The 27,324-nt window shown below is 41.8% G+C and overlaps 1 protein-coding gene across 1 annotated transcript in view; it reads right to left on the reverse strand.

The window, feature by feature from the left end:
* LOC139388673 (BMP/retinoic acid-inducible neural-specific protein 1) overlaps positions 1 to 27,324 on the reverse strand; it is a 123,598-nt gene that overhangs the window by 85,810 nt on the left and 10,464 nt on the right. The window contains exon 2 of the mRNA XM_071135493.1: positions 2,734 to 3,001. Within this exon, the coding sequence (XP_070991594.1) occupies positions 2,734 to 2,951 (218 nt within the window). The 5' untranslated portion in view covers positions 2,952 to 3,001. The remainder of the gene's footprint in view (positions 1 to 2,733; positions 3,002 to 27,324) is intronic.

Here is a 27,324-nt window from a genome sequence, read left to right on the forward strand (position 1 = left end):
CAGGCGTGCCAAACGAGCACAAGTGCATTCTAAATATGTGTGTTTGGCGTGCAGAATGAGGCACGTTGCAGAGGTTATTAAAAGCGAGAGAGATTTGTTTGTTGCTGATCAGGTTGGCATTGTCCAATGGTCCGCCTTGGGATAATCTCTCTTGATAAGGGAGGCAGAGAGGGATGCTTTGTCTCCCTGTAAGTCTGATTCAACCACTTTCTAACCAGTAAATCGCAAAGACAGCGGAAGCCCTGGGGAAATTTACAAAGCTATTCACTTCTCATTGCCAGTTAGCATCTGCTGCTGGTTCTTTATTTATTTCTCAACTTACTTACTTCAGATGGAAGCCAAAAAGAGGTGGAAAAGGAGTCATGTGACATTGTAACTGTCTCTGTAGCCAAGGTTTTTGGGAACCTGAGGGTGAGAGCATAGGAGAACGAAGACAGCTTTATCATTTTTACCTTTTTACCAAGTGTGATTGGAATAATCTATGACCATGGGAGCATTTATGCCAATTTCACAGCTGGATTCTTTCATAGATAATTGGATAGTTTTCACAACACATTGTACATTTTTGCAAAAGCTAATTTCATATTACCTCCACTAGTTTGGGTGAGATGTGCAAACAGGGTGAATAATAATATCAGGGTTCTGTTTTTGTATTGGCAGTAGACTGGCAGTATATGTTTATGTACTATATCATCCTGTGCATGTACATAAAAGGCTCAGACAAGTAATTACCACAATAATTCACTGTAAACATATTTGTTGTATGGGAAAACACATTGAGTTTGATGGTGGATCTGGAGGGCATGGCTGCCCTTTGTTAAATGCAGCCCACTCTTCATCAAAATGAAGGATATGCATAACAGACTCCTCCCAAAACAACTAAACCGAATGTAGGTTTTCCTTTGAATCCATCCAGTTGACAGATGACTCCGATCGGTTTGTCTGACAGTGGCCCAGATGTCTAACAGATGTGATTGCAGATTTCATTTTTCATTTTTAATGAGAAGTGTAATGGATTTCATTCTGTATTGATGCAAGATTTAATTGTCTTGTCACAAGCAAGGCAATACCTTGCACTGACAGCTGAATTCGATGCCTCCTACTGTTTGATAGGTAACCAAGACGTGAGGAGGTAGTCGAGCTAGCCTGCTACTGCAACCTTTGTGTTGCAGTGCCAGAGACTCTGTTCCCCAGGCAAATACATAATGCCTGAGCCTCCTCTTCTGATTCTTTCATTAATCGAACAAGCATCATAAGCCACACACACGACAGCAACATGGGGCCATGGATGGCTGTGGGGAAACGTGTTAGTCTGAGATTCCTGCCTCTGTGTACCATCCAGGCTGTCAAGATACATATTATGTAAATGCTCTGTTTACATGTGACAATATAAAGACAGCAAACCCAGTGGGGACCAGAGGCTACTGAGGCAATCTATGAAACGAGGAGGAAAAGAGGGAAAGAACAGAGAGACCCTATTTAACCGTACCGCTAAATGAATGTAACATGTTGTTGATGAGTCTCCCTTGTCTTGGTCTCCCTATCACTCTCGCTCTCTCTCCCCTTTCTCTCTCTAGGATTTTGGACTGCAGAGCAGGAAAAACTAAGCACACACCTCTAAAAGGGAAGCTCCCAGGTACAGTATGTATTTGCTGTACCTTGTCAGTCAATTGTAAGGAGATTTGCAATGCAAAGACAGCAGGAAATAGAAGGATAATATTTGAAATCAAACACCGACAGATCATGTATTTCACAACACGTGATGTAGCAGGGAGGAAAGAATACGACATGAACGCTGATGCCTGTCAAGAGAATGCCAACCATATCCATTACAAAATGCTAGCTAGAATCCTTGACAACTATGCAATACTTCTAGAATACGAAGTAAAGTTGTGTGTGCTTGTGTGTATGACATATTTGTCAATATCATGTTACAGATTATTCTCTCAAGACAAAAACACAACCAGACATGGAAAACAAGAATTAAAAACGACAATGTTGCACACCACATTGACCTCCCTTCCTCAAGCCAGGCTTAACATTTACCTTGTGTCGTTTGGGTCTTCATTGTCAAACACACACAGTAGCCCTGAATAGATCGCTACCACATGTCTACACATTTGCATAATCATAATAATAATGCCAGAACTTAACTAAAATATACAGCGCCAGTATCAATGCAGTGCTTAGATGTTTTATTTCATTCAGACTGCCAAGCCATGCAGCTTTTGTCTATCGTTTTAATATAGCCGCTTTTTATACACACAGCTATTCAGTAGAGTCTGAGAGGCTAATCAGAGAGAGGATGGCTCTGACTCCATCTCTGTCACATTGCAGCTGTCTATCCTCTTAACATCACTATTTAATTGGGGAATGATTAGCTGAGCCACAATGTGTGAGGCAAATGACTACAATGGCTGGTGGTTGCATAACGTATTTATAACACCCCCTGCCTCTAAGCAGACACACAGCCTAACACACAGCACAGCCACTCCATCACTTAACACACACAGCACAGCCACTTTCTAGTGTGTGTGGTGGGTAAGTACAATAACTCTGTAAAAAGGGTGCACTTTCACACAAAACTTGTACACAGTACACCTTTGCGCGGCCTCTTCCAAAGAGACTCAAAATAAAGACTCAAAATAGAAAAAAAAACATTTAGCCAGAGAGTGTCTTTAAAACCTCTGCAAGATCAGCTCCACCCAAACGCACAAATTAAAGTGAACTCACCTATAAATTTTATATCTGGTTGTAAATCCTTGGCGGAATCTTTCCACAAAGGAGAGGTAACTCCGAGAGTGGTGGAAAGGTCCGCGGTCGGAGATGAGCCAATCAAACTGCTTAGTGACATGTTGATCGGCGGCGGACAGGTCCTGGCGGGAAGACTGAACTGTTATATGGTCCCATATAAACAGGAAGCAGATGACCTCAATAAACCTCCAGTTCATGCTTTTCTTTCAGCCGCTCTCTGTTCATTCTCGCTCCATTATGTGGAGACCTGTGGAAAGACAGATAGAGAGAAAGAGGGGGAAGAGAGGGAGGGGGATATATAAATATATTTACATGACGAGTCTATTTAAAAAATACTGGGGCGTCAGCGAAAGTGAAACAGACTTAATAGAATTAGGCTAATCGGCATTGACGGAAAACGAACAAGACAGTGTCACCGAAAGACTGTTTTCGATGTGATATGATTTGTGGATTTATTTATGTTGTTATTTTTTTTCCCAATCTCAAGCCCCTCGTATCCTCCTCCCAGTAAGGGCCCAGATTGCAGCTTTCCATACTAACGAGGAATGTTGCCCTTTCAGCAGATGAAAATGAATTACATCCCTGGATGTGTGGCCTTCTCTTTCTCCAGACTAATTGGTGCCATGATAAGTTCAGACAAGGTTAAGAGGCTGCTTTATGATAAGTTGTGACATGGAGCTGGTTTACGTGGGGAAGCATTGTCTGATGTTCCCTCAGGAAATAAATTGCTAGGCAAAATGTTGCCAATCGACGGGCGATATGATGGATCGTTTGAACACTTCAGTGGTGCTGTATTCAATATGGCGTGATATCCTTAAATGAGCATTCACTTGAGATACATTGGTTATCTGAAGATATATTGGTTAAGTGAACATGGGAAATGATAGTCCAAAGTGTATTGACATGGCAATGCAGATTTGAAGGCGAACCTTTGTCCAATCAATAATGTAAAGCCAATGTATCAGAGGAATTGGACACATTGGCAATACATGGATGACTACAGCATGCAAGGTTCTCCGAAAGCAAACCTCAGCGAAGTTAACAATGATTTATAATGATATTGATTGGCAAGTGACCTCGAGAGTCTGTTAGACAGATCTCAGGTCAGAGTGGACAAGTCTTGTTTTCAGATCACATACTATGATGACCATACAGCACTAATTATATCTACCCAGTCTTATACACATGACATACAAATGACGAGACAGGGCACAAATAAGTGTACATGCATCCAAAAGGGATTGCCATAATTTTGTACAATGTACAACCACCCAGAAGATAATACATGTGTGTCTAATTCTCATGTGACAATGTGTCTGTGAGCTTTCGCCAGGTTGGGACATTTCCCTCTATTTCTCCCACACAAACAGACTGATTGTTTGGTACAAACATGTCTTACCAAACTCCTAATCCCATTAAACATCATGCTTTATATTGTAGTGAACGGAGGGAGCGGGAAGAGACAAGTGACATGTTGATCGGCAAAGTCTCCAGTGTGAAAGGCAAATAACCTACGCAACGCGCCAATACGGTTAATCCACTTGGTGGGAATTGTAACGTGGCTCGGTACATTGCACCCCCTGAAAGAGGCACGTCCCCGTGCTTCTACTAGCCTCAGCTAGCCTCAGCCCACTCACACGTCCGGGGCAGTGAGTTCAGATGGCCTCACAGCTGGTATCCCACTTCTGACACCGATACAGAGAACAGAGGAAGTGGGAAGCAAACCTGGGACTCAGGCGTGAAAGGCAATGACCCCTTCGCGCCAATCGGGTTAAACCACTTGGTGGAAATTGTAACGTGGCTCATATAGCAAGGATCGCTACAATATTATATAAGAACACAAATGCCTGAGTTTGGTTATCATATAATTGATAAATGTTTTGGATTGTATTTATTTTGGTTGGTGTAGCAATTTTGGCTACTCACCAACGCTCTATTCACAACCGCTCTACTCACCACGCTCTTGAACTGGCTTCCTCGGTATGCGTGCACCTGGTCATGTTCTTCATTTTAGCCACAGATTGCAAATTGTTTTCTTCCGTTCCGGGGGTGTTTTGAAAGTTGATTGTGAATGCTAATGTTTATGCTCATCATGCCATTGGTTTCATTAACTTAAGTGTTGGCCAATGTAATGTTAATTGTGCAATAGTATTGCCATTTAAGTCTATAATCACTATTATTTGGAATGCATTTGTTTAAAGGTGTGAATGGTTTAAATTAGGATTCCTGTGCTCCTCATTCCTGAAGAGATGCTTGTACAGGTAACATGCTCTGCCATCTACCAAGATGTATAAGTCGATGGACGTTTTGCAGGTTTTTGAGTAGAGGGAATTTAGCTATTTTGGCAAAGTTTATTGCTTATTTTTTATTATTTCGACTCTGAATCGTCTGCATCACTACCTGAACCCAGTTGCCGGGACCTTAACATCCCAGAAGTCAATGGTACCCTACTGTCACATTGCATGGACCACAGGATATTACAAGATATTACACTCATCAATTACTGCATAATGACCATACTGTGAATAATTCCAGACAGAATTGAAACCATTTCTGACAGAGTATTAAAATGATACATTTAGTCATTGCACGATGTCACCATACATTATTATCCAACTTGCCAGTGGAGTCATGTCTTTAGTTACTGATAAGAAAACCATTTCCATCTGTAATTATGTTAAAGAACGTTGGCCCCTGGCTGTAGAACATCAAGCTATCAAATTAGTGCCACTATATGCAGAAATTCTTCCCTTTTCATGCTTTATTAGACAATAACAAGTCATAAAAGAGCAGCCACAATTTAATGGGTCTAATCTTTTACTGTAAAAGGGGGGAAGAATAGTTTGATTACAAAAGCTATTGTACAGTAATGGTAGCCATATATATGTACTGGCAGGGTTCTTTAAGGTATACCATCAAATAGATGACTATATCTGCCAATGCATTAATCTGTGATGATTCAGTAGGATTTGTGGATCAGTTCAGTCTCCGACACATCCACATCTCACTTTAGTCTATCTGCATCCATATACAGTATCCTACTGTAGGCTATATAACCTAACTCATGACTACCAGAGTACCCACGGTCATATAGTTTACTGTATAATATGTGACCCATTGTGATGTTGCATACAATAGCGTGCGGTTCGTGAAAATAGAACCTTAACAACAATGACTGCAGACAATGCAGGTTTTCTGCTATGGTTGCAGAACTGAGACAGGAAAGAAACGGGTGGCATTGACTTAGGTTGCTTTGCCACTAACCAGAAATGCTGTGGCAATGACAAATCCATGGCAAGGTAATTTAATGAAGCCTGCTTTCATTTAATTAGTTTAAACTAATTTCAAGTTGGCTGTCAGAACATAACAATGCATCATCTAATTGAGAGGGGAGATGGAGAGAAGGGGATTCATAAATGATATTGCTCCGAGTTTGCGAAACTGAATGCATCATGTCTACCTTTGTGTGTTTGAGTGTGTGTGCGTGTTTGTATGCGTGTGTGTGTCAGTGGAGGCTCCTTAGAGGAGGAAGGGGAGGACCCTCCTACTGAGTGAATTACATAAAAATAAATATAGTGAAACATTACAAAAGTCCAGTTCACAAGGGAACTCATTCAGCTGACCAGGGCCAGCCAATCACAGGCTCTACTTGCTGGCCGTAACAGGCCGCATTTTTTAGATAAAGCTATACTACAATATATTCACGTCACCAAATAACTGATTAAAACACACTGTTTTGAAATGAAATTCTGTAGCCTCAACAGTACCCTATAGTAGCAGCATAGTGTGCCCAGAGGACAGCTGTTTTTCATCCTCTTTTGGGTACATTGACTTCAATACAAAACCTAAGTGGCTCATGTTTCTCACCCCCTTCTATAGACTTACACAGTAATTATAACGACTTCCGGAGGACGTCCTCAAACCTATCAGAGCTTTTGCAGTATGAACTGACATGTTGTCCATCCAATCAAAGGGTCAGAGAATGAAGATAGTACTGAAAGTGTAAGCTAGCTAGCACTCCAGTGCATGAAGTTAGGTGAGTAGTTGACGTAAAGAGAGAGAAAGACAATAGTTGAACAGTTTTTAACAAATTAATTCATAAAACAATTAAGGAGAAGCAGCAGAGAGAGAGAGAGAGAGAGATATTTTGTTGTCTTTGTTCTTCTTAGTTTATGTTTCACTTACTTAGATAGCTAATGTAGCTAATTTAACAAGCTGACTCTAACAAAGAGGCATGCTATTTATGTTAGCTAGCTGGCTAAGACTATCCTATTAATGTATTGTCACCGGGACCTGCCAGTGTAACTGCTAAACAGCTTGCTTTACACTGTGCTGTGTAGAGCTTTTTTGGATTGGATTGTGGGTTTTCTAACATGTTAGTTCTAGTGTATTGGCTATAACGTCAATATGGTGAAAACGATGTAGGCTATGTAGCGATTAGCGGTTATGGTATGAAGGTTTGGCTTGGATAGGTTTTTGCACCTGGTCACAGACAGCTGTTGTGTTGTGCAATGAAGTCCACAAGGGAAGGGAAAAGGTGAGAGGAGGAGAGTGCGTAGACGCAATAAGGAATTATATAAAGAGCAAAATGATGATGCTGTATGTGGCTGGTATGAAAGTGAACTGTGGGTGTATTCATTCCACAGATTCTGTTGCAAAACATTTCTTAAACGTATGTAGACATGTTTTGACGTTGGTGCAGTGGATGGGACCAGTGTGGCAATACTGTGCCTGTCATCGTCACTGACTTTATTGCCACACTGGTCCCATCCACTGCACAAACGACATTGGGGAAGTTAGCCACCTCAATAAACTTTTGTTTGGTGCTTCAGCTTCAGTTGATGGGAACTTGATAAATCTTCGTACCTGACAACTCAGTGCATCGCACACTGCACTAACCACCCAACTCACAGAGGACTGACTAACTCTGTGCCTGCAAGCAAGGCTTGAAAGGATCCCAATGCTAGGAATTTCAGGGCTATCATGATTTGTAGGATGATTAGAAGATGGCATGCTCTCATGGTCTTTTTAAGTTTTAATTTAGAAGGTCAGCCAAGTACATGATAGAGTGTCGTGGTATTCGATATTGCCTGAGTAGAACATGGTCAGGGACATTTAGAGGATCCATCCAATTTCTGAGGGGCCTCTGTGGGTTCTCCCTCTCTCTCTTCCTCTCTCTCGCAGCAAACCAAAGAACTTCCATCATTCAAAGTATCATAGTAATCTTTGAATCACTAAATGTGATTTGTTTCAGGAAACTAGGCTTACAGTATCAAATAAACTTAGATTTTCCATGTGTAGAACAACATGATCTGCATCAAGTCAAATTAGGATATAACGTTAGGCCAACGAGGCAGTGTCTAAATTCTAAAATTTTCTGGTAGAATACCCTGCTTTTATTTCCTAACACTCATAACTGTAAGCTATTTTCGATAATTAGCTCACCGTTAACTTGTAAATAACGATCTTGTGAGTTTATTTTCCTCTAATAATGAATACAATTTAGCTTAGTTAAGATGTTGTCAGCTATATGATATGGTCATTATTTGAACTAGCTAACGAGCTAGAAACAAGCCAAAACATTGTTTAAAAAGTTGCTTTTAGTTGCTTGGTTTGCTAGATTGACATATACTACATCCATTTTTAAATGGATGGGTTTATTGATGTTAAAATACACCAGTTATGCTATTTTGGACCACCAGGTCCAAACAACAAGCTTGATGTCGGACGACAATAGAATGTGTATGATGTCACTGCGACAACTGTCTACAGACATGTTGATTGACGTAATATAAACCAGCCTTTAAGCTTGAAATCTTTGTTTGTTTAGTTCACTACCTTACTCACTTTGTTTAGCACATGTGAGTCCTTAAAGAAATGGGGGGGGCTAAGGCTTAAGAGCGTGTGAACAATGCTGAATGGGTGTAGATAATGAAGAGCTCTCCAGTAGGTGTAGCAAAACATTCAAGGGCCATTTTCTCAAAAGTGGGGTTACAAGTTTATCAACTTTTAAATCAAAATAACTTTCCCATTGTTCCAACCATAGTGTATGATATACCATTTTCTAGTTCTGAGTCTCTACTTTTATCCAATAAAACAACAAAAAACAATTTCAAATGTTGCTACATAGAGTATTAGATCGAGTCAGTTGGTCACGAATATGATTATTAGTGTTTTTGAATATGTTTAACTATTGTTCTCTTAATGAAGTTTTCGAATCAATACATTTAGCTTTATCTTCTTTTGATATGACCATTTCAACAATCATTATTGTTATAATATTAATTATTTAGTCAAATATGTAATCAAAAGCTTTTCAAATTAAGGTTTGCATTGATTTGAAGTAAACATTGCACTTATTAAATCATTTTTTATTCATTCTTAAGAAGGTTTTGTGAATCCGGGTCCAGTTAACCAGGGAACTGATTCAGCTGACCAGGGCTAGCCAATCACAGGCTCTACCTGCTGGCCGTAACAGGCCCCCATTTCTTCTTGTGCTTTAGCTGTTTCCCAGAGGGCAGGTTGAGAAGGTCTCTGTAAACTCCTGTCCTCCACTACAACTCATAGCTGGGACTTTCCTGAACAGACAAGCCTTCCCTGGAATTACACAACCATGTATTAGTGTGTCACTGAACATGTAAGTGAACTTTGTTAGGGTTAATGTGTGTATTTGATCTGTATACATGTTATAGGCTGCTATTGCTTTGTTAGTATATACTTATACAATGAGTGTACAAAACATTAGGAACACCTGCTCTTTCCTTGACATAGACTGACCGGGTGAATCAAGGTGAAAGCTATGATGCCTTATTGATCTCACTTGTTAAATCCACTTCAATCAGTGTAGATGAAGGGGAGGAAAAAGGTTAAAGGATCTGACACTTTTTTTCAATTTTCTAAATCTAACTGCCTGTAGCTCAGGACCTGAAGCAAGGATGTGCATATTCTTGATACCATTTGAAAGGAAACACTGACATTTGTGGAAATGTGAAATGAATGTAGGAGAATATAACATATTAGATCTGGTAAAAGATATTACAAAGAAAAATGTTTTGTTTGTTCCATTATCATTTTAAGATAAAGGTCATAATGTATTATTCCAGCCCAGGCACAATGTATGTGTGTGTGTGCAAGTTTTAGACTGATCCAATGAACCATTGCATTTCTGTTAAAAAGTTTGTATCAAGGCTGCCCAAATGTGCTTAATTGGTTTATTAATACATTTTCAAGTTCATAACTGTGCACTCTCCATAAACAATAGCATGGCATTAGTTCACTGTAATAGCTACCGTAAATTGGACAGTGCAGTTAGTTTAACAATAATTTAAGCTTTCTGACAATATCAGATATGTCTATGTCAGGGGAAATTTTCTTGTTACTTACAACCTCATGCTAATCGCATTAGCCTACGTTAGCTCAACCGGGAGACCCACCGATCCTGTAGAGCATAAAGGTGGATTTTTAGACCTTGAGACAATTGAGACATGGATTGTGTATGTCTGCCATTCAGAGGGTGAATGGGCAAGACAAAGTATTTAAGTGCCTTTGAATGGGGTATGATAGTAGGTGCCAGGCACACTAGTGAGTGTGTCATGAATTGCAACGCTGCTCAACCGTTTCCCGTGTGTATCAAGAATGATCCACCACCCAAAGGACATACAGCCAACTTGACACAACTGTGGAAAGCATTGGAGTCAACATGGGCCAGCATCCCTGTGGAACAATTGACACCTTGTAGAGTCCATGCCCAGATGAAGGTGTTCCTAATGTTTTATACACTCAGTGTATATATTTTCTTAAGATATGCTTCCTTAAGTATATGTGACCAGATTCAGGAAACTAGGCGTATGTCTGAAGTCACTACTTCACAGGAGAGCCATTTGAAGGTAATTGTTTTTAATTTTGATCAAAATGTGTGTTTTTTTGTGGCAGAAACGCCTTCTCGAACATGTGAACTTTAATGTGCCATAATAACAAACTTGTATGCCATCTGTAAATATGGATAAAATTGTTCAATTACAATTACGAGCTTTGTTGGTTAAGACACATAAAAAGTTGGCAACCTTCCCACTAGCTGAGATAATGAGTGGGCAGGACATGCCGAGAGAGGAGTTCGGATATGTCTGCCATATTGAAGGCGTCTGTCTATTTGAGCTCGTCAGTCTGTTTTGGTAATCCTGTCGAACGCGGCTTTAAAGAAAATGTATTGTGTAGTGGAGCTGTAAAAGTATTGCTCTCCATTGTCTGGAGGATCAAGTTCTGAAATCAGTAGAATTAGAGTATGATAGCTAAAGAGATTGAGAAAACACCTGTCTCCGGATTACATCTTCAAACTAAGGGCAACCGTGGTATTTCATTCCTGACAGAGAGACGCGTCCATGATGCATGTTGATGTATACAGGTAAGATAGTCTAATGTTAACTAGCAACATTTTCAGATATTATTTTGACAGAAAGTGGTTTAATTTCAAGCTAAAGTGTAAGCTAAAGTGTACAGTTAGCTATCAGGCTCCCTAGCTGACGTTATTTGTTTCCCAAAGCTGTTTGCTTTTCTAGTTGGCATTGTTGCCACTTTGTTCATTGCTGTTTAACTAGCTAACGTTAGCTAGCTAATTTTGCTTTGAAAGGTGATCAACTTGTAAACTCACTTTAGAAAAAAATCACATTTTAATATTTTTGTATCTAGTGAAGAGCTCTTCATTGTCTACACCCATTCAGCATCATTCACACCCTCTTAAGCTTTAGCCCACCCATCTCGTTTCGCTCTAGGAGCGCACACTTGACGCTCTGTCCGATCACTTGTTTACCTCTGGATAACTTAAAAACATGTACTTACTATGACTGTGATATATGGTTGTTCCACCAAGCTAGCTTCAGATCAATGCGCTAACTTTCAGTCGCTCTGGATAAGAGCATCTGCTAAATGACAAAAATGCCATGGTAAAATGTACGTCCTCTAACTGCGGCACTGGGACAGTTGCACCTATAATGGAAACCGGCGCCTCTATTGGAGACGACCACATGGTGACGCTCTTTTTCAGTAATAGAAAAAAGGCCATGCACACAAAAAAATCTAATTTGCCTCCCTAATCTTAAATGGCACCAAAAGCCACTGGTGTGTTTGTGTGTGTGTGTGTGTGTGTGTGTGTGTGTGCGTGTGTGTGTGTGTGTGTGTGTGTGTGTGTGTGTGTGTGTGTGTGTGTGTGTGTGTGTGTGTGTGTGTGTGTGTGTGTGTGTGTTGAGTATTCACATGTGTGAGGCTGGCCCAGTATGTGAGAGCCTGCTTGCATGCATATGTGTCACCGTAATACTAACATATGGCCACTTACCAAATGAAGATTAGTGGAAAACAAACTAAAGGTTATTCTAAAAGGTTGTCTCCTAAATGAATGAGAATGTGGTTGGGAAACTGGGTTATGTGGCTTTGTATCAGATATTTGGTTTTGTAGTTATGCCATCAACATTGGTATCTTTAACTTCTAAATTTGATAGAACAAAAAAAATATACAGTACCGGTCCAAAGTTTAGACACACCTACTCATTCAAGGTATTTTCTTTATTTGTACTATTTTCTACATTGTAGAACAATAGTGAAGACATCAAGACTATGAAATCATGTCGTAACCATGGGCGCCGTATGGGAGAGGGGGGGGGGGGGGGGGGGGGGGGTGTAGGATGATTCTAAGGGCCTGTGAACAGGGGCCCTAAAAAAAACATTTCAAAATTAAATTATTAACCTATCATCATTAATACAATATATTTATATTTATATATTTATTTACAATGTACTGATAAAACTAATGGTTTATTTTCTTGTTATTTGGCAAAAAGTAAACATCCAGAGAGCCTCTGATTTTGCCCAACCCCCACACGGCAAACGGAGAAAAGTGCAGTTTGAATGAATGCTTACGAGCCTGCTGCTGCCTACCACCGCTCGGTCAGACTGCTCTATCAAATCATAAACTTAATTATAATATAATAAACACACAGAAATATGAGCCTCAGGTCATTAATATGGTCAAATCCAGAAACATTTAGAAAACCAAATGTTTATTCTTTCAGTGAAATACAGAACCGTTCCGTATTTTATCGAATGGGTGACAGCCCTAAATCTAAATATTGCTGTTACATTGCACAACCTTCAATGTTATGTCAAAATTATGTACAATTCTGGCAAATTAATTACAGTCTTTGTTAGGAAGAAATGGTCTTCACACAGTTCGCAACGAGCCAGGCGACCCAAACTGCTGCATTTACCCTGACTCTGCTTACACTGAACGCAAGAGAAGTGACACAATTTCAGACACCCTATTGATTATATGCAAAGCAGGACAAGCTAGTTAAACTAGTAATATCATCAAACATGTTTAGTTAACTACTGATTGTGTTAAGATTGATTGTTTTTTATAAGATAAGTTTAATGCTAGCTAGCAACTGGCTCCATGGCTCCTTGCTGCCTGCACGCGTGTAACAGGTGGTCAGCCTGCCACACAGGCTCCTTGTGGATTGCAATATAATTGGAGTCCAAAAATGCAGATTACTGATTGTTATGAAAACTTGAAATTGGCCCTAATTTATCGGCAATTCCTATTAATCGGTCGACCTCTACTTCAAAGACTTGATCAGTGACTTTGCTAGCGCTGGGCTCTTGGTGAATAAGGCTGTGCAAGGGCCAGTGATAACTGTTAAATGGCATGTCTATGGATATTGGATCAAGACACACATGATGCCCACAGGCTGAGAACAAGACTGAGAACAAGATATATCTCAAAGTAATGGCTGGATTGCCATAAAATGTGCTGTGCACAATCAAGACCCCAAGTGGAAGAAACCTATTGATTTGGTGACCTCTTGACCTTTCCTATAGCGCCACCATCAGGCCTTTTCATTTCCATTTCGGTTTCCATTTCCACTTTTACAGCTGCTTATTTTCTAGTTGGTATGTATACTTAGTTGGTATGTATACTTATACTTGATTTTATTATTTAGTTTGTTATATCATTCTATAGATGATAGTGTTAATTTATTTTAATTGAAGACGTTAATGTACAGTATATTTAAGTTATATTTATTTTAAGTTATTCATTAATGTTAAGAGAATTTTCTATTCAAGAATCTTACCATTAAAATTACATTTAGGCTGTAAAAGATGGCATTTAGCACATTTCTTATAGAGGGTATCTGTCTCGCATCAAATAGGGATTTCCACTGTATGCAGAATGTTGCATGCATGTCTGCACAGTGCTATATTTTCACAGCTCCCTGTCAGTAAATATTAGACTACAAGAGTTGCAAGCCTGCAAATGTAGAGTTATTTAAAGCGGCCCAATGTGATATATTTTCATGGGTCCCAAAATCCCTGGCCCCTGTTAGTAAGCAAAAAAGTGTTAAACAAATCAAAATATATTTTAGCCACCCTTTGCCTTGATGACAACTTTGCATACTCTTGGTATTCTCTCAACCAGCTCATGAGGAATGCATTTCCAACAGTCTTGAAGGAGTTCCCACATATGCTGAGCACTTGTTGGCTGCTTTTCCTTCACTCTGCTGTCTGGCGGTCGAATAGCGTCCCGGAGTAGAGAGTCTCCTTCCAGGGAGCTCGGGAGGCAATGTATGTGTCAAGAAGTTAAATGAGGGATAAACGTTGTACTGGGGCTCGAAATTAGATCAGTAAATTCAGGCATGGCATTGCATTGAGGGCAGAGTGTGGGTGGGTGACTGTGGAGGCCAGGTCATCTGATGCAGCACCACCACTCTCCTTCTTTATTAAATAGCCCTTACACAGCCTGGAGGTGTGTTTTGGGTCATTGTCCTGTTGAAAAACAAATGATAGTCTCACTCAGCGCAAACCAGATTGGATGGCGTATCCCTGCAGAATGCTGTGGTAGCAATGCTGGTTAAGTGTGCCATGAAATTCGAAATAAATCACGACAGTGTCACCAACAAAGCACCATCACACCTCCTCCTCCATGCTTCACAGTGGGAACCACACATGCAGAGATCATCCTTTCACCTACTCTGCATCTTACAAAGACACGGAGGTTGGAACCAAAAATCTTACATTGGGACTCATCAGACGAAAGGACAGATTACCACAGGTCTAATGTCCATTGCTCATTTTCATTGGCCCAAGCAAGTCTCTTTGTCTTATTGGTGTCCTTTAATAGTGGTTTCTTTACAGCAATTTGACTATGAAAGCGTGATTCACAGTCTCCTCTGAACAGTTGATGTTGAGATGAGATGTTCAAGTTACTTGAACTCTGTGAAGCATTTATTTGGGCTGCAATCTGAGTTGCAGTTAACTCCAATGAACTTATCTTCTGCAGCAGAGGTAACTCTGGGTCTTCCATTCCTGTGGCGGTCCTCATGAGAGCCAGTTTCATCATATCGCTAAATTATTTTATAAGACTATCTTCTGTATGCAACCCCTGCTTTGTCACAACAAAATTGATTGGCTCAAACACATTAAGAAGGAAACAATGCACACCTGTTAAGTGGGTGGCAGGTAGCCTAGTGGTTAGAGCATTAGGTCAGTAACTGCAAGGTTACTGGATTGAATCCCCGAGCTGACAATGTGTAAATCTGTTTTTCTGCCCCTGAACAAGGCAGTTAATCCACTGTTCCCCAGTAGGCCGTCATTGTAAAAAAGAATTTGTTCTTAACTGACTTGCCTAGTTAGAAATATAAAAAAATGCATTCCAGGTGATCAGCCTCATGAAGCTGTTTGAGAGAATACCAAGAGTGTGCATAGCTGTCATCAAGGCAAAGGGTGTTAACTTTGAAGAATCCTAAATATATTTTAACATGTTTAACACTTTTTTGGTTACTACATGATTCCATATGTGTTATTTCATAGCTTTGATGTCTTCACTATTATTCGACAATGTAGAAAATAGTACAAATAAAGAAAAACCTTTAAATGGGTAGGTGTGTCCAAACTTTTGACTGGTGCTGCATATTATACTATACTGCATATGACCCTGGAAAAAAGGGTAACTACGCACACATAATTTCAATTCTCTTAATTAAAGTCTTTAAGAAAACACTGCGTCCACCAAGTTGAGTATTTCTCTCTTTCCCTCTCTGTGAGACAGCAGGACATATGAAGGCAACAGGATTTGAACAGGCCCTGTATGTGTCAGCCAGATCACCCCTGTTTGTTTCTGCCTACTGAGATCAATGGCAGCACAGATGCCCTGGCAGAACAGCCAGAGACCCTGGCACAGCCAACAACACACAGACCCCCCCTGCAGCTACAAAAATAATCTCTCTCTCTCAAGATGCTGACCCTAGCCACCCCTAGCGACAGACGTCCTCCTTACCCAGGCAGACTTATTCAGACAGACATGCTTGTTTTTACTATTTTACACTGAATGAGAGCGGTGCAGGTCTGATTGCTGGCCCAGGGGTATTAAGACAGCATTCAGACCAGCAGCATTCTCTTTCTCTCTGAGTGCACTCCACTCTAACTGCCATGCTAGTATCCAAACATACAGTCTACTCAATAGCCTCTGAAATTGCTCAGATCTGTGTTGTCTGACAGGCAGGAGTTGTGTGGATAATTTATTCTGATACCAGTTTGTTTCCCCTATTATTGTGGCCCGGAGCAGCCTCATACCAACTGGTGTATATAAAATCACTGTCTCGCTTAGCTGTACACTAACATCTACATCCAAATGGACAGGAAATAGTACCAGACAATCTTCAGTCCGCACTGCAATTTTTTAGGGGGTGAGATATCATCATACTGTATCTACAAAACCGAGGGGAGGATTTGCACCATAATGATATATCTTTACAGATTAGACCTCTTGTAATTTGAGAATAAAGCGTGTACATGCAGTAGCCTGATTTCATGCTAGCTACTGTAGGCAGTTGTACTCACATACAGGCAACTTCCTGGTGGACACCTCCCAGAGGCAAATCAACATCAGATGCATTATCCCTCACTACCCGTCTCTCTCCATCTGCGATTTGTATGTAAGTAGGATCCATGAGTAAAAAATAAATGTAAAAAATATTTGGTTCAGAACCCCAAAAATCTCAATTTTCCTAGTGTTTCATCCAAAGTGGTTCATCCATCTGTCCATTGCCTCCTCTTCAACTCACACTTTGTAAGAAGAACCACACTATTTGAAATCTCCCTCAATTTTCACACAATAGCCTTGAATATGTACATGAATATGTATTTTGAAAGTGTTGTGTACCAAGGCAGAGCGAGGGAATGAGAGAGAGAAAGAGATCAATTGAGTCCCTGAATAACCAGGGTAAAGAGAGGAGGAAGTCTGCCTCAGCAAATAACAGAGAAACAACAAGGGAGCGTTGTTTGTGCAAGCACCCTTTAAACGGTCCTATTCACACAGCAACTCCCCACATCCACCCACCCCTCCTGGCTCATTGAGGAACTCATTCTCCATGTGGATCTCGTAGCCTCCCACCGCCCATCGATCGATGCCTTCCTCCCCTGTGTGTGGGGCCTGAGCCACCTCTTTGTTCCACATAGTTCACAAAAACGGGATGCTTGTACCCGCATTTGTATTCTGGGTCCCAATGAGGAAGGGAGAACAGTGGAGAATGAAGCCTGTTGCTTTGTGGCCGCTTATCTAACAGACATGGGGCAGACTGGACTAGCCTCTAGGGGGGGCCCAAGTATATTCAATCCATCCAGTGCTTTATCAAGACATAGTTCTTGATGCTAAGCTCTCTGTTGCAAGAGCTATTTTGGACAGGCACAGATGTGGTCGGCTCTGCACTGCTGTCAGGGGTCCTGTTGTAGAACGCATTAGGTCCCAGCGGTAGCGAGGTAATACAAGCAGTGATGTCAGCAGTAACATAAGCTATTGATGGATGTCAGTTCAACGTGGCAGGTTTGACTCATCTGCGAATCTGTTACCTTATGTATTAAAGCATTCAGGGAGGGATAGTGGGATGGAATGGAGTAATGGTGGAGAGCGACAGAAGGGAGAAAAAGAGGGGGAGAGTTTTGCCACACATGGAGCCTGCAGAATTATGAGAATTATTATAATCCAGCCTGCAGCGACGTCTGGACAGGCGTGGTAATGGACTGCCACTTGGGAAGTAACAGAGGAATGCGGGCGGCCGGGCTAAGTTCATTTGTACTGGATTTCTCCCTCCCTTGCTTCCCTCCTTTTGTTGCTTTACTTAGGATTGCAGTGGCACTCTGACCTTCAGAAGACATAGCTCAGCAGGCCCTCCGCTCAATAATTAAATGCCTGGGTCGCTCCCCAACCAATCAGCTCGGCCCAGGATCATTGGCCGATTTTTAAAACAAACTAATTCTCTAATGGCCTGAGTTATTGCTCCAATTTACCTGGCTCTGAATTATTGTATTCCGATCTATTCTGTAAGGGTACGAATCAATGGGAGCTGAAGAGAGGGCAGCAGGCATAAAGGGCGGTGAGTGAGTAGCATTTCGCCCATTGTGCGGGGCGGGCGAGGCCGCTGTGGAGTGGTGAGGCTCGTCTAGGAGCCGCCAGTGGAATAGTGATGACGTCAGACAGGTTTTATGCAGTTCTTCTAAAGAGGGACCAGCTCTGTCGTAAAGCCAGGTAATTAACAAGGTCTGAAGCGTGTGGAAGGAAGACCAACAGCTTGGCTGGTCAAGGTGTCGCAGTATATGATGCAGATAAATTGGGCGCAGCGGATACCCTAACTTGGAATAAAAATGTACAAAAGATCATTCACTGTTAATCGTCGTCTGTCTCTGCGGAAGCTATTTTGGAAATACAATTCTGGAAAATACTTCAAACTATCCAACTTAACTATTCCATTTCTCCATGCATGGGAGAACTAGTTTAATCAATTATTCCACAGTTTGATGAGCTGTCACACCTGTGTGGATTTCAATATTTTCTGTGTCTTTTTCTTTCATCAAAGGAAGCATGTGAGGAAAAGATGGAAAAAGAAACAAAAATAAGCCAAATCAAGCAAGGTGCCATATACCAAACAGTCATGTCCTGCCTCTAATTGTCAGCAAAACACACCACTGCAGCAAGCTACAGTATTTCCAATTTCACATTAGCTGCTGTTTGTCCCTGACTGCAGTGAACACCTGACTCATTTTTGGAGAACAAATTCTCATTCTGCGAGAAGCCCATGATGTGAGCTGTCGCAAAAAACCCAAGTAGTACATGCATAGCAAAACCATTCTTTCTTCTCGGTCAGTGCTAGACACTTTTACCACATCCCTGAAAAGCTAGCACTGCAGTCTATGGGATTTCGTATCTGTCAATACACCTTCCACCGCGGGTGTGTGTGTTATAGATGAAGATTAATCATTTGTCAATCTGTAAATTGGCTTCCAAACGCTCTAGCTAATTTGCTCGGTGGTCCACTGATGATAATCCTCTTTCGCAGCATTCCCCGTACATCCCCACTTGTTTTCCTCACACCTTCCATTGAGAAGCAAGGGAGCAAAAAATCCTTAATAGGTTGATCATGCAGCTAGCCTGTCGTAATGCTCCAATGAAATGATGTAAGATGAAATGCGGAAGCACTGAAGCCCTGCCGCCCTTCTCTGAGCAGGTCACACTCCAAGTACCTCTATAGGACCCCCGACATGAATCAGACCCTGAGCAGGAGAGGAGGTAAATGACACAACTGCAGTTGTTCTGTGCTCACACATGTAAATGTCAAGTGATGTTATCCTGACTGGCCCTTTCTACCAGCTCAACTGAAAAAGAGTGTAACAATGGGAGCGCCCGATATGGGAAAGAACATGAGTATGTGTCTCTGAGGAAGTGTGTTGGAAGTGTGTGTGCTTGTCTCGAAGTGTGTGTATGTGTGTGTCTGAGTGTGTATATGTCTTTCAAAGTGTGTGAAGTATTTTTGGGTGTTCATGTAAACCATTGCTTGGTTTAAAAAAAGGAAATAAAAGTGCTTGTACATCAACAAAACAAGCTCAAAAAGCAAGACTGAGACGCAGCGCTGTTGTTAATTCTCTAATTATCTGTGGAATTAAACGGCGGAGTACGCCTCCTGCTACCCCTGCTGTGACAGATCCATCATAATTGTGTGTATCTGTACAACAACACTTAAATCTTCCCATCGGTGCTGGGTTGGGCTGTAGGGGGTGACGCAATGTTGTTGTCAGGCAGCTGTGCTACGTATCGCGAGGCTCAAATTGAACCACGGGGACAGCTTTTTGTCTCAGAGAAATATGTGTGGAAAGATGTGGAAAGATGGATGACTCGCCTCGCTCTATTTCAAAATCTGAGGCATGAGTGCGCCCTCCCTCCTCATCCCTGTTGCACACTGAAACCGTTTACAAGGTGATGCTCAAAGAGTCGCGAGACAGCCATCGACCGTCCTACCTCAGCAAATCCTAATGGCATCACAATCTAACCCCCCAAAAAATGTTGTTACCAGCACTTCCTCATTCACGCCATGGCTAACGCTAACCTTTCACTGAGATGTTTTCAAAGGAGGGCATGTTTGCAGTCAGCTCTTGTTTTCCTGTCTCCCTGACAGGAATATGGAACAGCTGCTTCCCTCTCAGGGGACCAGACCCCTGGCACTATGCGAGCGAGGTTCAGTCCCCGCTGCAGTGCGTTATTTTTGTCTGGGCCCACGATCCGCTCTCCCCCTCCGCCACCCACCCACTCTCTGCCCTCGACGCAATGCCATGCCTGAATTTACTGACCTAATTTCCAGCCCCAGTACAATGTTTATCCCCCATTTCACTTCTTGACACATACAGTGCCTCGCGAGCTCCCTGGAAGGAGACTCTCTCTACTCCGGGACGCCATTCGACCGCCGTCTCGCTCTGAGGAGAGGAGGTATAGGGGTATTAAAGGGGACGGTCAACGGTTCCATTGTTCTTAATTCAACGTCATAAATTGGTGAAACGGAGGGAAAGCAGAGGGAGCGCAGCAAAGAGGACGCTACCCATAAATCAGAAGGAATCTGCAGAGACACCTAGCAGATGGTAGAGAAAAAGCCTTACGCTCCCATCTCAATTCCTCCTTCATGAAGCCTTGCGAAGCTAAAAAGCTCAGCAGCACCCAGAGCCTGCTATGCATCAGGACTAGCAGATGTAGGAATATCAATATTGCAAAGTTGTTTTGTTCAGTTCCAAAGGCTGAGTCCTTGTTTCACTTCTAACCCCCCTCCGCTGAATGATCCATATTGAGTGAGGTCCTACATCATTTATAGTTTCAATTCTTGTATTTGAATGAATGTGTATGTCATAGGAAATTGAGCATGTTGGAAAATGTATATCATGTCAGAGACCAAACACATAAACAGAAAGAGATACTTAAAAACACACACAAATACCAGTTTGAAACTACAGCACATCTCTATTTCTCTTTCTGCAGTTGAAATGAGGTGGGGTGGTCTCTCAAAGTGTAGCAGCACTGCTCTGTTCACTGGCCAGTGTGCTGTTTTAATGAGGGCCCTCACAGTCTCAGCTGTTTACTTTCTTCCTGCCTCCAGTAGAATTGGACGCCTCTGTCTGATAGACCTGGATGCATTTCAGTGCAGTTATTACCCTAGTGTCAAGGGCTCCCTTGGTAATGATAATCATCCCTGACTCGAATGGGGATTAAAATAATTATGATTTGGGACGGAAACTATCGAGACAGTTTGGCACTGTCTCACAGCAGATGCAAACAGGAGCTGCCAATGAATTAAAACTGAAAAAATTATTGTTAAGAGATCTCTCTGTTCTGATGATGTCTAGGCCTTCAATGATACAGTCGTAAACACAAGCGCCATGGCGGCTGTAAATAGCCTCGGCATACAAATGGAGGTCACGGCTTTGCCTCGCTGTTTTCCGATAATTATTAAACGCTGTGTTTTTGCACTGAGGTGGGGTGTGGGGAGAGGATCGACTTTGTGTGTTTGATGGAATTCATTGGTTGTGCCACTGCCACCTAAGGCTTTTAGAGGGCGTTAAGCGATAGAAAGTAGTTGGAAAGTGGTTTGAATGTGTTCAGCCACAGAAGCAGAGCAAATAGGTAGCACTTTGCTTAATCAAAGGCAATAGCTTAGTGAGGAGAGGTAGTGAAAGGGTACTATGTGTGCTCATACCAATACACCTTAAACACACACTCAAACACACTGCATATGTAGAGGTGTCCAAGGCAGACGTTTAAGGGCTGATATGACTGAAAGGATTGTGCATTTTTGGGAAGGGAAAGCTTTCTTTTCTCTTCCTACCTCCCTAGTTCCTGGAGGTTATCATTGGTGAAAACATGCCCTTGATATTGGTTTCTGCCACCCAAATTCTACCATCCCCTATTTTAAATGGAGTGCTCTTGACTTCTTGCCTTTGAAACATTTGCTCTGCTGCTCATCTTTCCCCTGAGTGGTCCTCTTTATATAGCTCCCAAGCCATACCCACAGGGCTAATGTGTTAATTTACCATGCAACAACAATATTGCTTACTCCAATATGTACACTGAACAAAAATAGACACGCAACATACAACAATTTCAAAGATTTTACTGAGTTACTGTTCATATGAGGAAATCAGTCAATTTAAATAAATTCATTAGGCCCTAATCTATGGATTTGACATGACTGGGAATACAGACACTGTATGCATCTGTTGGTCACAGAGACCTTAAAATAAAGTACTGGCGTGGATCAGAAAACCAGTCAGTATCTGGTGTGACCACCATTAACCTCATGCACCATGACACATCTCCTTCACATAGGGTTGATCAGGCTGTTGCCTGTAGAATGTTGTCCCACTCCTCTTCAATGGCTGTGCAAAGTTGCTGGATATTGGCGGGAACTGTAACACGCGGTCGTACACTTTGATCAAGAGCTGGTGATTATGCAACCAATGGAAGAACTGGGACATTTTCAGCTTCCAGAAATTGTGTACAGATTTTTGCAACATGGGTCCGTGCATTATCATGCTGAAACGTGGTGATGGCAGCGGATGAATGGCACGACAATGGGCCTCAGGATCTCGTCAAAGTATCTCTGTGCTTTCAAATTGCCATCAATAAAATGCAATTGTGTTCATTGTCTGTAGCTTATGCCTGCCCGTGCCATAACCCCACCTCCGCCATGAGGCACTATATTCACAACATCAGCAAACTGCTGATTGTGAGAGTGGTTGGACATACTGACAAATACTCTAAATTAATCCTAGAAGCGACTTATGGTAGAGAAATTTACATTCAATTCTCTGTCAAAAGCTCCGGTGGAAATTTCTGCAGTCAGCATGCCAATTATACGCTTCCTCAAAACTTGAGATATCTGTGGCATTGTGTTGTGTGACAAAACTGCACATTTTAGAGTGGCCTTTTATTGTCCCCAGCACAAGGTGCACCTGTGTAATGATCATGCTATTTAATCAGCTTCTTGATACACAACACCTGTCAGGTGGATTGATTATCTTGGCAAAGGAGAAATGCTAACTAACAGGGATATAAACAAATTTGAGAGAAATACACTTTTGGTGTGTATGGAACATTTCTTGGGATCTTTTTACTTCAGCTCATGAAACATGGGACTAACAATTTACGGGTTGCGTTTATATTTTTGTAAGTAAGCATATCGTAATGCTGCCCGTGTGTAATAAATCCCTACACAGTGAGACTCACTTCATCTATCATCACAAGTGCTGGGCGAATCTATGTTCCATGTCATCCGAAAGGAGAAGTTGTCTATTCTAAATAATTAAAGGACCAGATTTTCCAAACTTGCTAGGTGCCATAACAGAACTGGGTGATGTCACAAGCCTTCTGTGAATATAGGTTCTTCCATAACCAGAGCCAGTGTTAGTTTCTGTGAAATGGGTTGCAGTCTGTATTCATGCAGATCACCCCTCATATCCCTAGGGAGCAGTGGTTATGAAAATGATGCATCGAATCAAACAAAAAAGACGACTACTCCAAAAATCTAAATAACAAGTCAATGTTGGTGGTCAATGAAATAGAATATCACAACAGACACATGTTCTATGTGTTCTGTTCTAAAGCTATCAAAACATAACTTCCATTGCACATTTTTCTGCTCACTATAGCGACTTCTACACGCCATGGCCTCTGCTCTGCCCTCCATTGTTGTTGTGCTGACTTTGCGTAAAGCCTGGAGAGGATACTGTACCTGCTTCAGCTAGCTTCACGTACACAGGCCTCTTCATCATTACAACGAACAGCATTACCTCCATCAGCAGGACAACACAGCACTCTGTGGGGATATATGGATGGAGAGCAGGGCCAGGTGTGTGTGTGTACATGTCTGACAGGGTATTTGACAAGAGTAGATGGGTGCCTGCCTATTTGAGCTTGTGTGTGTCCCTACGTGCCCCTTGTCTCTGAGGATCAACTTAGCGTCTCTCTCTGCCTGTCAAACACAGCAGCAGCTCATACATGTAAGTGGTATGGGTGACTGAGCATTAACACCAAGGGTTCAATACACAGCACTCTGTGTGCAGTCAGTGTCCAGCAAAATGTGGTGCTGCACTGTTTAACACAACTACACCACCAGTTAGCACGGGCCGTATTATGAGGCACTACACTATATGAAGTAAATCAGCACCAAGCTGACTGACTGAATCACATGAGATATTGTGTGTCTGCAACACTCTGCGTCTTCAGTCAGCGCCCGACAACATCAAACATGACTCATTTCCATCTCAGTGCCTGGGACCCTTGTTGGTTCTGGGGGGTTTTCATGAGGAAATGCATCAAGTTGCACGGAGGTTTTGACGAATGTCTCGAATTAATGATTGAAGGAATTAGTCATCACGCCATACGCAAATGACTGCATCGCATTTATATTTCAAACGCACTGAGGTTTTGACGAACGTCTCGAATTAATGATTGAAGGGATTTGTCTGTTGTGCAAAGTAAGCCTAAATAGAAGCCAAATCTGGGAAACAACCGATAACACTGATTTGTATAATGCATTGGCATAGTTTTGGTGGCTGGTGATTTCATGTGTTTTTAAATTAGGGAACACACAAATGGAGAAAACTGTTGATGGAGTTAGGTTGCCCAAGCCTATGTCATTCAATCATCCTCCAGTTGGGTGGGCACACAACATATTACGAATCACAGTTGGTCTGCTCAATCAACATTTTCCCAATTTCTCCTATGGCTCAAAATGGGTGCAAACTGATTCATCTATTGAAGTGAAAAGACATCGACCGAAATGGGCTTAATTCTAACTTTAGACATGGACATGTTCACACAAATCTGAACGTCCATCAATGCAGTGCAGTTAAAAGCACTGAAGTTAGAATTCAGCCTTGAGTCAATACCAAGCAAACAAAGATAGTGGGATTGAGGATTTGGAGAGAATGGAAAATTAATCTCTTTGGCCATCAGCAACAAAGGACTACATGACTTTCCACAGTAAAAGACTGCTATAATGACACAAAAGATATCACTGACAATGAGGTTGTTTCACTTAAGTCTATATACTCAGTTGGCTGTTGGAAGCAGCACTTTCCCAGATTATAAAGAAAGATGACTGAGTAGCATTGGCTTAAGACAGCGTTTCCCAAACTCGGTCCTTGGGACCCCAAGGGGTGCACGTTTTGTTTTTTGCCCTAGCACTACACAGCTGATTCAAATGATTAAAGCTTGATGATAAGTTGATTATTTGAATCAGTTGTGTATAGGGCAAAAAACAGAAGGTGCTCCCCTTGGGGTTCCAAGGACCGAGTTTGGGAAACCCTGGCTTAGGATCAAACAAGACCTTGAAAATGACCAAGTGTGCATCTCTATCAATCAAATGCAATATCATGGGCGTCAGCCATTGCTGATACTGTCATTACTAAGGTATCCAAGGTAGCCACATCACCAGAAGCACTCACCCTTAAAAAGAGGGTCTATTTTCTGAACTCTAGAAACGGTCTCATTCTAGGAAAGGGAAATTACATCACACTCCTAGAGCAGGCCTTCCCTAGATTGTATATGTGGGGGAAAAAATAGTACGGATGTATTCCCTGAGTTCAAATGTCGAAGTCATTGCCTCGGAAAAGTCTCCAGAGTTTAAAAAACAGTTTCCACAGTCTCCTCAACACCTCAACCTCCATCTCCCCTCACTCCCCATCCTCCCCCTCACCATCACCCCAAGCGCCCCAACGAGGACCATGGGAGAAGCCCCCAGCAATTTGCCCTATCTCTAACAGGTACTTTCTACCCGTTAGTGATCACGAGGTGACAGGACTTAGAATTGGAAACTCACTTCCACTCACAGAGAGAGGGGAGACGGAGGAAATACTCTCTATAATTACCGCTAAATCAAGCAGACTCCTCTTGTTTTTCCTCCTCCTCCCTCTACACCTGGCCGCACGTTATTGTGAGGGACCGGGCAGGCGATGTCGAAAACCCGCTGCACCAAGCAATTTTCCCCCCATAGCTGATATTGCAGTTTAGTTGGGTAGATTCAGGACTGCCTGAATGACTTGGTGGCTTTTTTAAAAGTCTTTCTCTCGGTACAAGGCGCTAAAAAGGCAGCTTAACTCTGAGCTGAACAATGGCACCAGATCAAGAGCTTATGCATGCAGTCAGTGATGATGAGGAAGAGGATGAAAAATAAGTAGAAGATGATGATGACAACGACAATGTGACACTAGCAAATGACTGTATCTAGTCTCAAACCATTGCAGAGATTCCTACCCACTGGGCACAGTGGTCAATTCAACATCTATTTCACGTTGGTTCAACGTAATTTCATTGAAATTAAGTGGAAACAATGTATGTGCCCACTGTGTGTGCCCAGTGGGTAAGGTTGTTTCTTAGTAACTTTCATCTATCTCATAGCCATCCGTCTTTGAGCCAAAGACATCCTTACAAACTATTTTCACGCATTTCAAATCAAATGTTATTGGTCACATACACATGGTTAGCAGATGTTAATGCGAGTGTAGCGAAATGCTTGTGCTTCTAGTTCCGACAGTGCAGTAATATCTAACAAGTAATCAAACAAATTCACAACAACTACCTTGTACACACAAATGTAAAGAGATGTAATGAGAATATGTGCATGTGAATATATGGATGAGCAATGGCCGTGTGGCATAGACAAGATGCAACAGATGGTATGAAATACAGTATGTACATTTGAGATGAGTAATGTAGGATATGTAAACATTATTAAAGTGGCATTATTTAAAGTGACACCTTTATTAAATCCATTACAAATCAAATCAAAGTTTATTTGTCACGTGCGTCAAATACAACAGGTGTACAACCTTACAGTGAAATGCTTACTTACAAGCCCTAACCAAAAGTATTAAAGTGGCCAGTGATTTGGGTCTGTATGTTGGCAGTAGCCTCTCTATGTTAGTGATGGCTGTTTAACAGTCTGATGGCCTTGAGATAGAAGCTGTTTTTCCAGTCTCGATGCACCTGTACTTACCTCGCCTTCTGGATGATAGCGGTGTGAACAGGCAGTGGCTCAGGTGTTTGTTGTCCTTGATGATATTTTTGGCCTTCCTGTGACATCGGGTGGGTTAGGTGTCCTGGAGTGCAGGTAGTTTGCCCCCGGTGATGCATTGTGCAGACCGCACTACCCTCTAGAGAGCCTTGCAGTTGAGGGGGTGTAGGTGCCGTACCAGGCGGTGATACAGCCCGAC

This window comes from Oncorhynchus clarkii, chromosome 29, assembly GCF_045791955.1.
Source record: "Oncorhynchus clarkii lewisi isolate Uvic-CL-2024 chromosome 29, UVic_Ocla_1.0, whole genome shotgun sequence".
Taxonomy (NCBI): Eukaryota; Metazoa; Chordata; class Actinopteri; order Salmoniformes; family Salmonidae; genus Oncorhynchus; species Oncorhynchus clarkii.